This window comes from Dipteris shenzhenensis, chromosome 33 (genome assembly GCF_047967505.1).
Source record: "Dipteris shenzhenensis isolate YYH24624 ecotype China chromosome 33, Dip_SZ_1.0, whole genome shotgun sequence".
In the NCBI taxonomy this organism is placed as follows: domain Eukaryota; kingdom Viridiplantae; phylum Streptophyta; class Polypodiopsida; order Gleicheniales; family Dipteridaceae; genus Dipteris; species Dipteris shenzhenensis.
The window spans coordinates 24,497,085-24,512,595 of record NC_141628.1 but is presented as its reverse complement, the minus strand read 5'-3'; the positions used below and the strand labels follow the sequence as shown (position 1 = coordinate 24,512,595).

The 15,511-nt window shown below is 48.8% G+C and overlaps 1 protein-coding gene across 1 annotated transcript in view; it reads right to left on the bottom strand.

Annotated features, from left to right (window-relative positions):
• LOC147879863 (branched-chain-amino-acid aminotransferase 5, chloroplastic-like) overlaps positions 1–12,465 on the bottom strand; it is a 59,895-nt gene extending 47,430 nt beyond the window's left edge. Inside the window, exons 1-2 of the mRNA XM_087371452.1 lie at positions 12,209–12,465; positions 11,471–11,553 (exon numbers count right to left, since the gene is read on the bottom strand). Of these exons, the coding sequence (XP_087227578.1) occupies positions 11,471–11,553; positions 12,209–12,382 (257 nt within the window). The 5' untranslated portion in view covers positions 12,383–12,465. The remainder of the gene's footprint in view (positions 1–11,470; positions 11,554–12,208) is intronic.
• Between the last annotated feature and the right edge of the window lie 3,046 nt (positions 12,466–15,511).

The window sequence follows — 15,511 nt, the reverse complement described above, 5'->3', positions numbered from 1 at the left end:
ATGCTAGAGGACAGCCACATCGAGGAGGTGGCCCTTATGGGAAGGGGCATCTTCTGGCTTAAACTCTCCACTGCGAAAGCTGCGAGCAACCTGATTGCTGGTTCCCCCACATCTGTGGACGGAAAGATCATCATGATAGTCCCTTGGTACCATGGATTCAGCGCAGCGGACTTTGATGCTCATTTCCGCATACCTCGCCACCCAGTGACGCTAGTTTTTCCCCCAGTGACGCTAGTTTTTCCAAGCCTTGCTGCTGAGTTGCGGCCCATAGTCAAGGACCTGGGTTCCCACTTTGGCTGGGTGATGCATGACACTTTCGTCGACGCGGTTACTGCGGCAGGAGCTCCCCAAGTCCGTGTGGCTGTGGCAGACCCTGCGACCCTCCCTGCAGTGATTGAGATCGTGACAGATGCTGGCAGCATTACTCAGAGCATGGTAGTCACAGGACAGCCAGGCCAATGCCTGAGGTGTCACGGCTTTGGGCACCTGGCTGCTGCTTGTCCACGATTCTCCAACTCCTCCCGGCCCCCCCTGCCCCCCCTCCGGGCAGCCACGTCAGGAGGAGCAGAGGCAGCCGGAGTCCGGTCCAGAGGTGGCTAGCGGCTGGACCGAGGTCAGAAGGAAAAGAGGAAAGAATAAGAAGTTTTTTTACAAAGGCAAGGAGGCAGAGGTTACCCAACCTACAGCAGCGCCTCAGAGACCTGATAGGCAACCGCCCCAGGGTCCTGGGAGAGCTTCTTCTTCGACTGTAGCCCGCCCTCCGCAGCCTCAGGTCCCCCTCTCTTCCGCTCCCCAGCCCCCTTCCACTCAGCCCCAGCCCCTTCCCCAACCGCAGCCCCCTCTTCCCGACCCGCAGCATCAGCCCCCGCCTCTTCCTCTTCAGCTCCCTCCTCTTCCTACTCAGCCCCAGTCCCAGTTTCAGCCCCATCCCCCCTCCCCCACCCCTCTCAGCTCTCCAGCAGTGTCAGCTGCACCGATGGCTCCTCAACCGCGGGCAGCCCCCACTCCCCCTCCTCCGCCCCCCCCCCCGCTAGTCGCTTCCGTGGAGTCTGAGTTGCCTACCCCTCAGCCTCCTTCCCCTTCCCCACCCCAGACAGGGCACCCTGAGTCTACACCACCCCTGGAGCAGTCTTCCCTGTCTGCTAGCCAGACCCTCTCAGTTGCAGACTCTGGCGGGCCTCAGCTTCAGGAGAGAGAGCTTCCTCGCGACTTCTACAAATCTGGTCCCTGGGATTACTTGGATGTGGCCGACCTTGGGACCTTCCCTGCTTGCCTCGACATCAGTATCTTCCTGCTCCGTAAAGGGGCGGATGGGAAGATCGCAGCCTTGGCCCCGAGGGATGGCCCTAGCTTTGCTTTCACCTTTCTCAGCAACGGCACCGAGACTTGGACAGACGACTCGGTCTGGGAGGCTCTCAGAGAGCAGACGCACGCTCAGATTTGCTCCTGGATAGGCCCGTCGGGTGGACAGCTTCTCGAGACTCAGTGGTCCGAGGGTGACGTGCGCCTGCAGTGGCGTTGCGCCGCCAAGCGCTTCAGATTGATTGTGATCCTCAGACCCCCTCTGTCGTGGCCCCTTCCCCAGGATGTCAGAGCCTGGACTCCTCAGAAACTTCGAGCCTTCTACGGGATGACTACCTCAGAGATCTCGAGTTGGCTCGAGAAAGCGTTTGTCCATGGCACTAAAGGCCTCACGCCTTTGCTAAAAGTTTTGAAGAACGGGCAGGACGACCCCGCCTCCCTCTCCAAACCCTCTCAAAAGTGTCAGCGCCTTCATTCTGAAATGCCAGCTTCTTCATCGACATCAGCCGCGAGCAGACAGTTGTTCGCAGCCTACCAGTCCTCATCATGAGCTTACACCTTGTCTCCTGGAACGTAAACGGGTTTCATTCTTATGGCACCCATGGTCCTAGGAAGCTCATCTTGAGACAGGAACTTCAGCCAGCAGTGATTGGTCGCTTGGATATACTCCTGCTCCAGGAGCATAAGCTTTCAGTGGCCCATTCCCGTAGCTGCGGGAAGATCCTCCCTGGACGCTCTCACACTTATTGGGAGCCTTCGATCGGTGCACAGGGAAGGAGTGGCGGTGTCTGTACTTCCGTTTGCGAGTCGTTTGCCCAGGGAGTTTTTGGTCATGGTACGTTGATCCCAGGCCGTGCACTCTGGGTTGGCCTAGAGTTGGAGGGCTCCAAAATAGGAATCCTCAACATCTATGCACCCACAGACCTCCGATGCAGAGCCACTTTCTGGAGGACTCTCACAGAGATTCTCCCAAACATGGATTCATGGATTGTTGGAGATGACTTCAACAATCTGGAGACTTTAGAGGACCAGCAGGGCAGAGGACCAGAGTTTACAGGTATAGCTCAGGCAGAGCAGTCCGCTTGGGACTCCTTTATCTTCGCGACAAGAGGTAGGGACAGCTGGAGAGACCCGTCCTTTCGCCGATGGCACGGGAGCTTGCACTTCTCGTGGGGCTTCCGCAGGGAAGGAGGCAGACTCCTGGAGAGACTGGACAGATTTTATGTCAATCACAGAGGTGGTCAGGTGGGTATAGTGCCAGGGACGACACTCTCCGACCACGCGCCTGTGCTCTTATCACTCGGCAGCTCAGTCCCTTCCTCCCCGTTCGTGCAGGATTCCCGATTCCATTTTCTCTAGGGAGGAGGTACGCAGTAGTATCGGTAGCCTTTGGGACAGAGATTGGGGCGAGTGCGTGGATCTGGTAGAGTCAGTGGCGCAGGCTTTGCAGGAGTCCAGCCAGATTTGCCAGCTCGCAGCCCTTCAGGTTCGTTAGGAGTGGTGGGGCAGAGAGAGAGCTCTTCGTAGGGACCTCGCCTCCATTGAGCGACTCCAGCAGGCAACTCCGGGTTCGGAGGAGCTTCGGATCCAAGCCCTTCGCGCTAGAGCCCTTCTTGAGGAGACTCTCCAGCGCCGCTCAGAGTTTTCTTATCACACCTCCCTCTCCTACTGGGCTCGGAAGGGCGACCGGATGAGTGGAGAGTTCTTCGGAACGCATGGCCAAAGGGCAGCAGGTGATCAGCTCCGGAGTCTTAGGACAGCGGAGGGGCACATCGTTACTAATCCGGAAGAGGTCTTGGGGTTGGCTACCGACTTCTACAGGACTCTTTTCCAGCAGGAGCAGCTTGCCCCTCATACTAGACGTTCCCGCGAGGAGGTGTGGAGGCATATTCCACCCCTTGTTCAGCCCAGTATGCAGGCGACGTTGATGGCACCGTTCACTACTGTTGAGATGCAGGAGGCCTTGATGGCCATCGATGGGCAGAAATGCCCTGGCGAGGATGGGCTCTCTCGCGCTTTCTTCACCTCTTTCTGGGATCAGATCCATCAGCCCCTCCTAGCAGCCCTACAGAGGATTTTCAGCAGCAGACTTATGCCAGAGAGCCTCTCTTCGGGATTCATTTGCCTCATCCCGAAGGGAGGAGACCGACAGGAGATCCGTCAGTGGCGCCCGATCACTCTCCTTACCACTACCTACAAAATCCTTGCCAAGATGATCAGCGCCAGAGTTCGGCCTCTACTTCCAGACCTCATTCATGACACTCAGACAGGCTTTGTCCAGGATCGCAGTATCCTGGATAATGTCTTTACCTTCTCAAAGGCGACGGAGTGGGCTCAGCACAGTGGATCGCACTTAGCCATCCTACTTCTCGACTTTGAGAAGGCCTACGATCGAGTGGACTGGTCCTTCCTGGAGGGTACTTTGGAGAGACTAGGATTCCCAATAGGATGGATTCAGGGTATCTCAGCGTTATACAGGACAGCTTCCAGCAGGGTCATCATCGGCGGCAGGATGGGAGAGCGATTTCGTTTGGAGAGGTCAGTGCGTCAGGGTTCCCCCTCGCTCCTTACCTGTTTCTCTTCTTCGCCGAGGCGATGACATACTACCTTCGGGCGAGGTCGATCGGGATCCAGGGTGTTCGCCTTCCCATCAAAGAGGATACGGAGCTCCTGGACTCGGAGTATGCAGATGACACAGCGCTGTACGTTCAGGATGATGAGATGATGCTGGAGAGGGTGAGGCGGGCCTTAGAGGTTTTCTACTCGGCGGCCGGTGCGAAAATCAACTGGAACAAATCACTTGGTTTTCTCACAGACCCTGGGGCATGCTCACAGTGGGGGAGATTTTTGGGTTTCAGATGGATCCCGCGGGGACAGACAGCCAGATATCTCGGCTTTCAAGTCGGCCTGGACATCACGCCAGCTCAGCAGTTTCTCCCGGTGCTAGATTCCATTCGACGAAAGCTGGCTTTCTGGAGCACTGCTAAGCTCTCTCTTGCATGTCGTGCTCTTGTAGTCAACCAGGTTCTCCTGGCCACGGCCTGGTATGTGGCCTCCTGTTGGTGCTTCTCGAGATCCAGCGTGGCACAGCTCAGGAGGTTGGTCCGAAATTTCCTGTGGTCTGGGGGGATGGTCTCAGAGATACCAGAGCCAGGGTAGCCTGGCAGACAGTCATTCTTCCGCAGGCTGAGGGTGGCTTGGGGGTCATTGATCCTGAGCTTCAGAGTCAGGCCCTGCTGGGCAAGTTAGTTATCCGCGGTTTGACCCCGGGGGGGCAAACGTGGAAGATGTTACTTCAACAGGGGATCGGTTCTTGCGTCCCGCGCCGAGGTGGAGAGTGGCTACCGTCCCTCCGGTGGATCTTCACCTCTGCACCGCTCACTCACCCCCGCTCCTCGCTCATTCGTAGCCTTCTCATGGTTTGGAGGCGACTCCGTCTCAGTCTCATCCAGTCCCCTCCTAGCTGTCAGGAGGAGATCGACCGCCAGCCGCTCATCTGGAACGGTCAGGTCAGAGATGCCTTGGGCCTTCAGCTGGGGGAGAGGTCACATATCATGTGGGACAATTGGATGCGGAGGCCAGCCCGGTCCCTTTGAGTTCAAATCATCCTATTTGTTTGATTGATTACACTTGGAGAGGCAGCCAGTCTAGGAGATTATTAGCAGCATCGCTGGATGGCACATATCATATATGGACCTCGCGCTGCGCGCAGATCCTCGGTGGCACCTCTCTTTCGACTGCCCAGGTCATGACCGACATCTAGAGTGAGATTATACACACTCAGAGGCCAATGGGACCAGATACAAGGAGATTCCCGGGCTGGCCGAGAGAAGCGGAGACGTTTCCTCCGTGATTGGGATACGCAGGGCCTCTTCTTCGAGCATACTTCTCAGGGCCTTCAGTGGCACTATTCACCACCTCTCTGGCTGTTCATTCACACTCGCCTGATCCCTCCATGAGAGAGAGCTTTCTCTTTCTTTTAGGGCTGCGTCCGATTTGTGAACGCAGCCCCGTCAGCTGCAAAACTGACCTCATGTATCTTGTTTTCGAAGTAATATAATCAGCACTGTTTTTTCGGCAAAAAAAAATGTAGCATCAAACTCACAACCTTGTCAAAACTGTCCAAAACAGAGGCCTGAACTTGGGGGGCTTGTATCTCACTCTCCAGAGCAAAGAAAAAGGGGCTTTCTGAAGCAAAAGAAAGCTCATATACCAGAGAAGATCCACTGAGGAGAAGAGGCGCAAATCCGCGTCACGTCGCCATAGCTAGCTTCTTCAAAGTCGACTGGTTTTTCTTTGTTTTCTCCTTGAATATGCAGCCATTGCTGCTCAGATTTCAACACAAGATAGCCCAAGGTATGAAGAAACTTCCCCTGAAAGGAATTAGAGAAAGGTGGAGCAGGCACAGAGAAAACGTAGAACAGAGATTCGACGATCTACGCGAAATGGCGACCAGCAGAGATGATGATACTTCAATTCCCTGAAGGTGAAGGTTTGCCCCTTTGAGAGGTATCTCCAGCAGGAAGGGCTTGGAGAATTGAGGAGAAACGGAGGAGAACAAGCTTTAGCAAGATTTGGGAAGAAATGGTGAAGATGAAGAAGAAGAAGATGATGTGGCACAAATGGGCTCAAGGGGGATCAAAGGGCTCTGATACCATGTTGGTAAACTGAAAAGAAAGCATGGAGTGAACACAAACTCAGAATTCTTGCTTATGGAATAAAGAAAGGTGAGGTCCTTAAGTAGGCACCTCTTACATGACCACTGACATCACTGATGACCTCTGAGCTCCACAATCATCTCCTGAATCTGCTCCTAGATTCTCTCAATCATCCTATGTGGCTTCTATCACCACCTAACTGTGCTTATGGGCACCTAACTGTGCCTCTAGCACACACACATAGAAACCAAGGTGTGCCTGAGGCATACACCTTGAGATATCCCAACACAAAGCAGTGGTCCCTGCTTAGCCCTAGTGGGCCTGTAACTGCAATCTGCCCACCAGTCCCTTTGGAATAACTGCCCCAACTACTGTTGAAGTCTGCCAACCTGTTGCATGCCTGTAACTGGGCTCTAGAAGCCCTTGTTGCCTTCCTTTTCTGATGCCCTCTTCATTGTACCTTGTGCAACCCCCTAGAAGCCCTTAATTGCTGCCCATGCAGCAGCCTACAATATTGCCCACAAGGCAGCCACCTTATAATCTCTTTCTTTGTTCAGCCCCCGTGGATTCCTCTTTCTCAGCCCACATGGCTTCACTCAAATCCAATTGTATGCTGCTGATACAACTCCCCCATGTCCTCCTCATGTGGGGGGCTCACAGGTGGGGGAGTTGACTACTAAACTCCAACAAATTATGTATATGACCAGCTCAACATAATTGGGGTTCATTCTATACCTCGGTTGCCAAGTCAGCTTTGCATCTGGCGTTAAGACAATCTTGTGCTAGCACAATCCGGCTGGTATCCCAGTCATATCTATGTAATCCCATGAAAGATATCCATGTATTCCATGAAGAGCTTGGTTGCTTTTTGTATAGAAAACTCATCAAGTTCTGCATTTATCTTTACTGATTTGGTATTTTCCTCAGTGACAAGGTTTATTCTACTTGGCTTTAGCCTACAATGATACTTCCCTCTAGTAGAGCTAGGCATCTCATAGTGAGAGATGACTATTATTGTGGGTGCTCCCACCGGAAGAAGATAGGATAAAGTAGGGCTGGCTAGGCTAGATCAGTAGGCTTAGGTAGGGCTGAGTTGGATGCCCAAATTGGGCCCCAATCAAGGTGGGTCAACCGACCTGCATGGTCACGTCAACCCAACCCAACTAGGGTCAAGCCAGCCCACTCTGGCTAGTTGGTCCATGGCAAGCCAATGCTGGCCAACCTGACTGGCTAGGGGCCTATAAATGGCTCCCAACCTTCTCGAGTCTCTCTTTCTGGAGGGTTCCCCTTGGAGTGTTCACTAGCTCTCTACCAGCCCCTTGGTTGTGTTGTACCTCTAAAATATACAGTTGCTATTGCCTATCCTTGGTCTCTCTCTCAGATTCTAGAGACGCTGATCTACGGGGTGATAAGCCTACATGTGTCAGTCACAAGCAACGTTTGCGTCCCGTGGTCTATCGGATTGGGTCGAGAGTACGATCGGGGTGAAGCAGCGTTGCTCTCTCTCACCAACTCTTTTCGGGCTTTACATCGATGAGATTACTTCCTTCATAGACCACCTAGGAGGCGAGGGATCATTACTGGCCGATCTCATGATACAAATATTGCTATACACCGATGACATAGTCCTTATCTCATCTTCAGCGAAGGGACTGCAAAGACATCCAGAGGCCCTAGAGATGTTGAGCACAGAGAGAGACCTGACAATCAACCTTGGGAAGACCAAGGTTATGGTCTTCGACACCTCACACGCAGTGCTTCGTCGACTCAGCTTCAATTATCGTGATGAGCCAGTGGAGATAGTGCAGTCCTACACATATTTGGGAGCAGTCTTCACAATGAACCCTTTCACTATGACCCATGCAACCTAGGCACAACACACGAGGACAGAGTGCTCTGGCCCAGCTAAAGAGACAATGCTTCCAGGCACACTTCTGGGATCCACCGACGAAGCACTAGCTTTTCGATACGCTAGTGTGACCGACTGCCATGTATACAGCACCCTTCTAGGGATGTGATCTATTGATGGCAAAGTGGAGGAGATTTTAGCGGCTACAAGTGACTATGGGGTCTAGGATGATTCGTAGTAAGCCATAGGTTCAACATGAGATTGTATAGGCAGAGTTTGCCATGACACCATTGCAAGTTGATGCCATCTTCCAAACAATGACATTTATTCATCGAGTATGGGTCTTACCTCGATGGAGACTACCGAGGCTAGCCCTAGAGTCATCCAGACAACTAGCAAAGAGTGGAGCAGACACATTGTATGCACGTATATCCACATGGTTTGCCAGGCACAGATTCAAATGGATAGCCTTCCTCCCTTTCATTACAACATGGATGCACCCTTTGAGTCGATTCCATGAGATGAGATTAACCGTATCATACGGTTAGATCTCCTCCAGCTCCACACATCTCGGACTTGAGGGGAGATCAGGAGCTCCCTACCAAGACCCAGTTCTACCGCGACCACTTCCTAAGAGTATCAAAGGAGGGATTCATCCTCAGACCCTAGTATCTCGAGGACCGAGGAGTCTCACATGCATTGAGGATTGCCATTGGAGAGGGTTTCATCCCGTCGGCTGAGGATTGAGACAGGGAGAGCAGTCGGGTTTCCTCCCATCAACTGAGGATTGAGACAGGGAGAGCAGCACGTATACCCATAGAGTAGCAGATCTGCATGCTATGCACACTAGGAGTGATTGAGACAGAGGAGCATTTTCTCTGTGCCCGGCCTACTATGAGATCAGGGGACGATACCACTGCCTCTACTATGACGGGAGCGGCTTCATGCCCCCCTCTGCCACCACAACGTGAGACAACCCGACAAACGCAAATCCAAGACACTTTCACTGCTCACAGATGAGTCACCACAGTGCCGGGTTTCAGTTGTTGCTAAGTCCCTTCTCTCAGCCTATTTCAAATGGCATATGTTTTGTACTTGATTTTGCTCGAGCTATTGAGCTCTTTTTCAGCATAGTACTCAGCAAGGGTCTGAGCTCTTTTTCAGCATAGTACTCAGCAAGGGTCTCAGCGCACCCCTTGCCCCAGCCATTGAGGCTTGTATGAGTTTTATCTTTTGGTGTACTTTGCATATTGTCCCGTAGGCCCGCAAGGCCTCCCGCAATGGCTCTGGTCTTGCGTCAAGCCTCGTCCAGGAGACCGAGACGCACGGCACCCCTTGACGAGCACCAGCGTCCCATCACCGGCTATGCACCAACCACGGGGACATGACATACGGAGGATTCCGCTCCACTCCAATCCTTTTCTTTTCATTGTTACATCCAAATGTATTTGATTATGTATGATCAGACTTAGGATTCAACACGGGTGATGATGCTCGTTTCAATAGCTCCACCCTTACTATGATTTGTATCAGGTTTTCTTTCAGTCTCATAAACCCATCGGTCTTCCGAAGACTCTAATAAAATCTCTCTCTCTCTCTCTCTCTCTCTCTCTCTCTCTCTCTCTCTCTCTATCTCTCTATCTCTGTCTTGCGGACGTTAAAACATCTAAACATCTCTCTCTCTCTCTCTCTCTCTCTCTCTCTCTCTCTCTCAGCCCACCCGTCTCTCTCTTCAACTCTTCCATCAGCCCACCCGCCCCCTTCTTTGCCGTCGCGATCTATCAACCAGCCCCCTCTACACCACAGACTTCTCCTGCCACGATGCAGCGATGCAGACCGACGACGGAAAGAAAACAGCAAGCGCTCACAAGAGAAAACCAGAGAACAAGGACTACACAGGATCTCGGGGAAAACCTCCTCAACAGCTGGAGAAAAACCCTCCACTGGTGGATGCACAACTATGCTCTGTGAGATGAGAAACAAGGGAAGGAGGGGGCCCTATTTATAGGGTCACCCCTTCCCTAAGTGAACCGACTAGAGGGGGAGTAGGTGGCCCGACCTGGTCTGCAACAGACCAACCAGCAGGGTCGGCTGTTGTGGGCTGATGTGAGGCCTGGGGGCCTGCCAAATGAGGCGCCAACCAGGCGCATATGTGCAGCCTGGCAGCAGCCCCTAGGCGGGCTGAAGGCACCCCCCACACAGCCGGCGAACGGGCCCTGCAGACCCCCGTGCCCTACGCGGCAGATGGCGGCCCCTCCGTGGTGCATGCCGGCCCCTCCACGTAAGCGAACAGGTCCATACACGTCCAGGAAGACATAGGCCACCACGCCTCTAGAGGGCGGGCAAACCCACAAACAAGGCCCTCACTCTCCCTCACATGGGCGGGCAGACCCACAACCAAGGCCCTCATTCAAGGAGATGGGAGATGAACTCCAACAGGATCGCCAGCTGGTACCAGCCTTCTAACAATAAGACAGCCTTCCCCCACAGGTCGCAGCCAGAGAGGGTATGCGGGCCTGAGTGCAGGCTGATAACGGCCCCGATCATTCCAAAGTTTGGCAGGCAAAGCAACGCTCTGGAGCTACAGACAAGAGTCCAGACAAATATTTCCTTTTAATCGCTCCCAAACAAGAATTTCTAAGTATCAAACTTAGAAAAGACAGCTGATATACGGCAACGCATCACTACAAATAGAAAGAATCATAGCAATATCAACAAGCCGCAATCGGACAAACTTTTACAAAGTGGAATTAGCATATCCCCTAATACAGCAAAAGGCATATATCTTGATAAATCAGGAAGATGCCCAAATTCATCCTCTAAAAACAAAAAAAAATTGTGCAGGTTTAACCTCATGACAGTTGCCCACAAAATAAAAACCATAAACTCCATCACACATAACAAGGCACCACTATGACATCCCCAACAACATCATCAGCCCCCAACAGTGATTGTCAACCATAGAATAAAGATATGCTCCCAACTTATACACAACTACACGTAGGTCGGTTATGTAGGCACTCTAGAGGTGAAGGGCACGATAAGCCATTAAAAGGCTAGGTTCAAACGAAAGGCTAATCATAAAGTAATCCACATCTCTAGACTGCCTGTGATATGAGTGATTCATTTTAATCCCTCCCAAACAAGCACTTCTACGCATCACTGCATATCGGTGAACCAACCTTAGTTGGGGGAAAAAGGCATTTCTAGTGAGCCATGAAAAGTTTCACACGGAGATTGGACTGCTGCCTGTTCTATGTATAGAATGACATGAAAACTATAAAGAAATAGGTTGAACAGTGTTAAACCGTTTACAAATCACCTAAATGTGACATTTAAAACTAACATTCATAGATATAAACGGAACAAAGTATCCACTTGCAACAGACAGCTACTTTGAAAGATGATTATTATGTACGTAATATTTGAACAGAACATCGCATGACAAACTCTATTGTATTATTTGTACAGAATATCGCATGACAAACTCTATTGTACGACAAACTTTAAGACATACTTCTCTTCTTTGGTTTGACTAGTGCCTCTGCACCTGTCAGCCCTTTGAACCGCATTTTAGATCTGATAGGGCCTCAATAAGCATGCATCTCTGTTTTCCTTAAGTTTTGAAAAAAGAAAAGCAGGCTCAAAGACGTTTACTTACTTTGGAAATTTTACAGCTGTGGCGTCAGCACGAGCATTGAGATCAGTTTGATGATTGCTTTGAATTGGTTTGCGAAATAGTTGCTGTTCAGACCCAAAGACATATATTGTAGCTAGTTAGCAACAAAGTTTAGACGATGCAACCCCACATAGCTACGATGTGCATCTAACTGCCCTTGATAAATTGTTATTTGTATATTTACATGTCTTCAGATACAGTCCGATTCTTTTACCACCTTCACTATGAAAGACATGGCGTGATTTGTTAATCCTGTCCACGTTCCCGAAACGAAGGTTTCAACGTACAGAGAGATCATTTACACCATGTCAATTAAGTTTTTAATTTTTCTCCTTAACAAAGAAATCGAACAGGAGATACATATAACGATACGGAAGACTGATATGCGTGAATTAAGTCACCAGGCCTTCTAGTCTCCACCATTGTCGTGATGTTACGCGATTCGTCACTAGTTGCCGTTCGACTACCTATCGAGAGCAACCTTGCTCTTTCTTGTGTTAATAGTTCATAACAAGCTCTCAATCGTTTAAGCTCCCTAGCTTGTATCAAAAGATTCTCCGTGCTGTAGACAGAGGCATGGATATGCAGACTTAACAAACATATCGCCCATGCATAAAAATGCCCCCAGAACGAATCACACAAATGTGCGAGTCAGAGGCGAAACGACGCAATGAATGCACATGGGAAATCCGCCAAAAACGGGGGGGAAAAAGGGCGCACCGTGGAGCCGGCGCGACGCGAGGCTGGGTGAAAGAGGGAGCGGGAGTGCAAGCCATTGTAGGAGACAAAGGAACCGAGTCTGCACCTTTTGGTGGAGAGGTAGAGGTAACCGGGAAAGGGAGATGGCGATGAGAGGTTATCGAGGGGCGAGAGGGAAGCAGGGGAAGACGCCATACCCAGGCAGAAGGCGAAGCTTAGAGCGTACGCGACAGAAACAGAAGAGTCAGTGCTCGGCAGGGAACAAGAGTCGTGTATAGTCCCTCCGTGCGACTTAAAACTTTTGACTGCCTAACCATGGTCAAGAGCAAACCTGGTAGAACTTACACATCACCCATGACAAAAGGATCCTACAAGGCTCTTGCGAGCATTGGCTGATAATCCCACTTGTACAAGAACATTATACAACGCGAGAGGTTGCATTCTAGCTTGAATGTACATGACCTTCAACATGTCAATTGATAATGAATCCTTAGGGAGGCCTTAGTATAGCGTTTGAACCAAACTCGAGATCCTACATTAACATAATTTCTTTATAAAGTTTATGGTGTGACTTACAAGAGGACACCTAATGGATGATGTAAATAGTGTGACTTGCATGAGGACACTTAATGGATGATGTAAATATGAGACCGCTACCAAAATTAAATATAAAGGTGGATTCATTCAAGGGTTGGCTAAAGATTCTAAACCATCATGTTCATTAGGAGGTAACAACAAGATTGGTTTTGAAGTGTTTTGGATAGGCTCTTCGAAACATAAAGAGATATCTCTCTCCCTCCTTTCATGTCTACCTCCATTTTCGCAAATGGTATTAGAGCTTATCCATGGACCCTCTTCATGTTGCAAAATCTTGTGAGGGTGAGAGGTTTATGGGGGTTGTGATGAGAGGAGGTTAGGGGGATTGTGAGGAGCTTGAGAGAAGCCACAAAGGCTTTTGAAGATGGTGGAGAAACTTGGAGATTTTAAAACTATTGCTACTATTGTTGGTGTTGTACATCAAGTTTAAGATGGACCTACTGCTACAAACAGTGCTCCATTTGGAGCTTCTCTCCTCCCATGGTTGCCATTTAAAGATTGGCATTCTGATTTTTTTTTTACATTTTGCATTGGAGAGCGTTATTTTTTTCATTTTAAACAACCAAGTAATAGAGAGGAACATTTTTGCAAAGGTCTAGAGAGCATCATGAAAGTGGATAATTTTTCATGGAGGCTTATGCATAATGCACAAAGGAGACCAAAAGGTGTGGAAGAGAGAGAAGAAGGGAAGTACAAGCTTGAGAGAGAGAGAGAGAGAGAGATGATATGATTCTATTAAAGTCCACGTGAGACCCTTAAGGATTTATGGGACTAGTAATCACTATTAAATAATAGTGTTCCCTTACATCCAGTGAAAGTAAATATTACAAACTTGCTATATAGTGAGTACTTGTTGAGTTAGCTTGTGTACTAGCCTTAGTACCTTGTTATGTAAGGGTACACTATTAAATAATAGTGTTTAGTGAAAGTAAATATTACAAACTTGCTATGTAGAGAGTACTTGTTGAGTTGGCTTGTGTGCTAGCCCTAGTACCTTGTTGGGGTGTTTGAGAACTTCATTTAAGTAGCTTCCTAGCTTTTTGGTTGGCTACTCTAGCATATTCAACTTATCTCCATTCTCCCCACAGTACCCTTTCTTTGATGTGTGCATAGGCCCTGCATTTTGTGACCTGGTTCTGGTTTTGTAGATTAGATGCATGTTAAATATCGATATGTATGTATCCCATAGCTAACCATTCCTATATGTAAAACGGCATCTTTGTCCTAGGTTTTGCAATAATTTTTGTAGCATTTTTTGCATCACTATCTCCCTAATTTCACATGTAGCTTCTAGTATATCAGCAGTTGTTTTACCACATGATTTCATCCACTTCATTCGCTCCCGTGCCATCCCCATGATTTATATAGCTTCCATCGCCTTGGGTGGTATTGTATTGGCATCCATCTTCTCAACTTTGTTGTGGTAGGCCATGAATTTACCCAATTCCTACCCTTCTAGAGGTATTATACCTGCTTTAGCCCCCAGTAGGTGGGATAAGGTGTGTGCGCCCTAACCTCGAACTCCCCTACTAGGAAGAGTTTATTTAAAGTTTTGGTATTTTCGAGTAGATCCAGGAGAGTCCGGGTGCCCAAGCTAGGCACTCGTAAAGGATTAATGTATGCACAAGCATGGTGTAAATAAACTTTCTCATTTCCCAATTCCACAAATGTGCCTCCCTGCATTTATTTTGGAAGCTATATAAAGCCTTTAAACCACCTCGAATTCTCCTCTCTACACATGTATTCCATTTGTAGTTGTCTGTGAATTCTAGTCCTATATACTTATATGTGTTGATTGTTTTTGAGAGCAATCTTCCCATCAAACCATCAATCGGTGGAGTCAAATCAAGGAGGTTTTTATCAAAACCACAAAGAGAATAAAATCATAGTAGATGGTCAAGATATGTTTTGAGGGTGAGATATGGCCTTTGGAAGCTTGTGCATAATGTTGTTGTCAAAGATGATGAGGCAGATGGTGTTGCTAGAAATGTGAAAGCAGAAGTATGGAAATCATTGAACAAGCTATTCATACTTTGTGACAAAAAGATATGAACCAAGAGCGATCACCATTCATTAGAAGAGGAGCTTAAAGCTTTTGGAAAGTCAATGAAAAAGCTTGGACACGTTGCAATATAACACACTATATGGTAAGCAAAACTAATCCGTCTTGTAAGGCAGATGCTTTGGGTACTTATTAGCACAAATAGTGGCTTAATATTTTATGTGATTGTAGCATATTATCTATAACCTTCTTCCATATTTTTAAAAAAGTATGGATGCCCTGCAATTCAGTCTACATAAGGAATGCAGAAGTCTCATTACACTTCAAGAAATGCTTTTTTTCGACACACACAACATTTTGGAGGAGCAATGAAGGCAAATAGTCTCAAAGAAGTATTCCAATGGCTCTACAGATGTATACTACAAAGGTTACAAATAAAGGAAAAAGTTGCATTATCACAAGTTAAAATTGTCTTTGACAACTCAACAGCAGCTGTGTAGAAACATGTAGAATGGAGGTAGTCAAATATCTTTATGGATCACAAATGGAGTGATAGAGCTTAAAAGCTTATAATGAAATGCATCTCAATTAATATCACTTTGTCTTTTCGCCAATTCACTTGTTAACCACCAAGAAATGATGAGAAACATTTGAAAAAATAGACAGCAACCTCTCCATCGTTGCTTATCTCTCTATGGTAAATTAAAATTTTGGTGGAAGACATA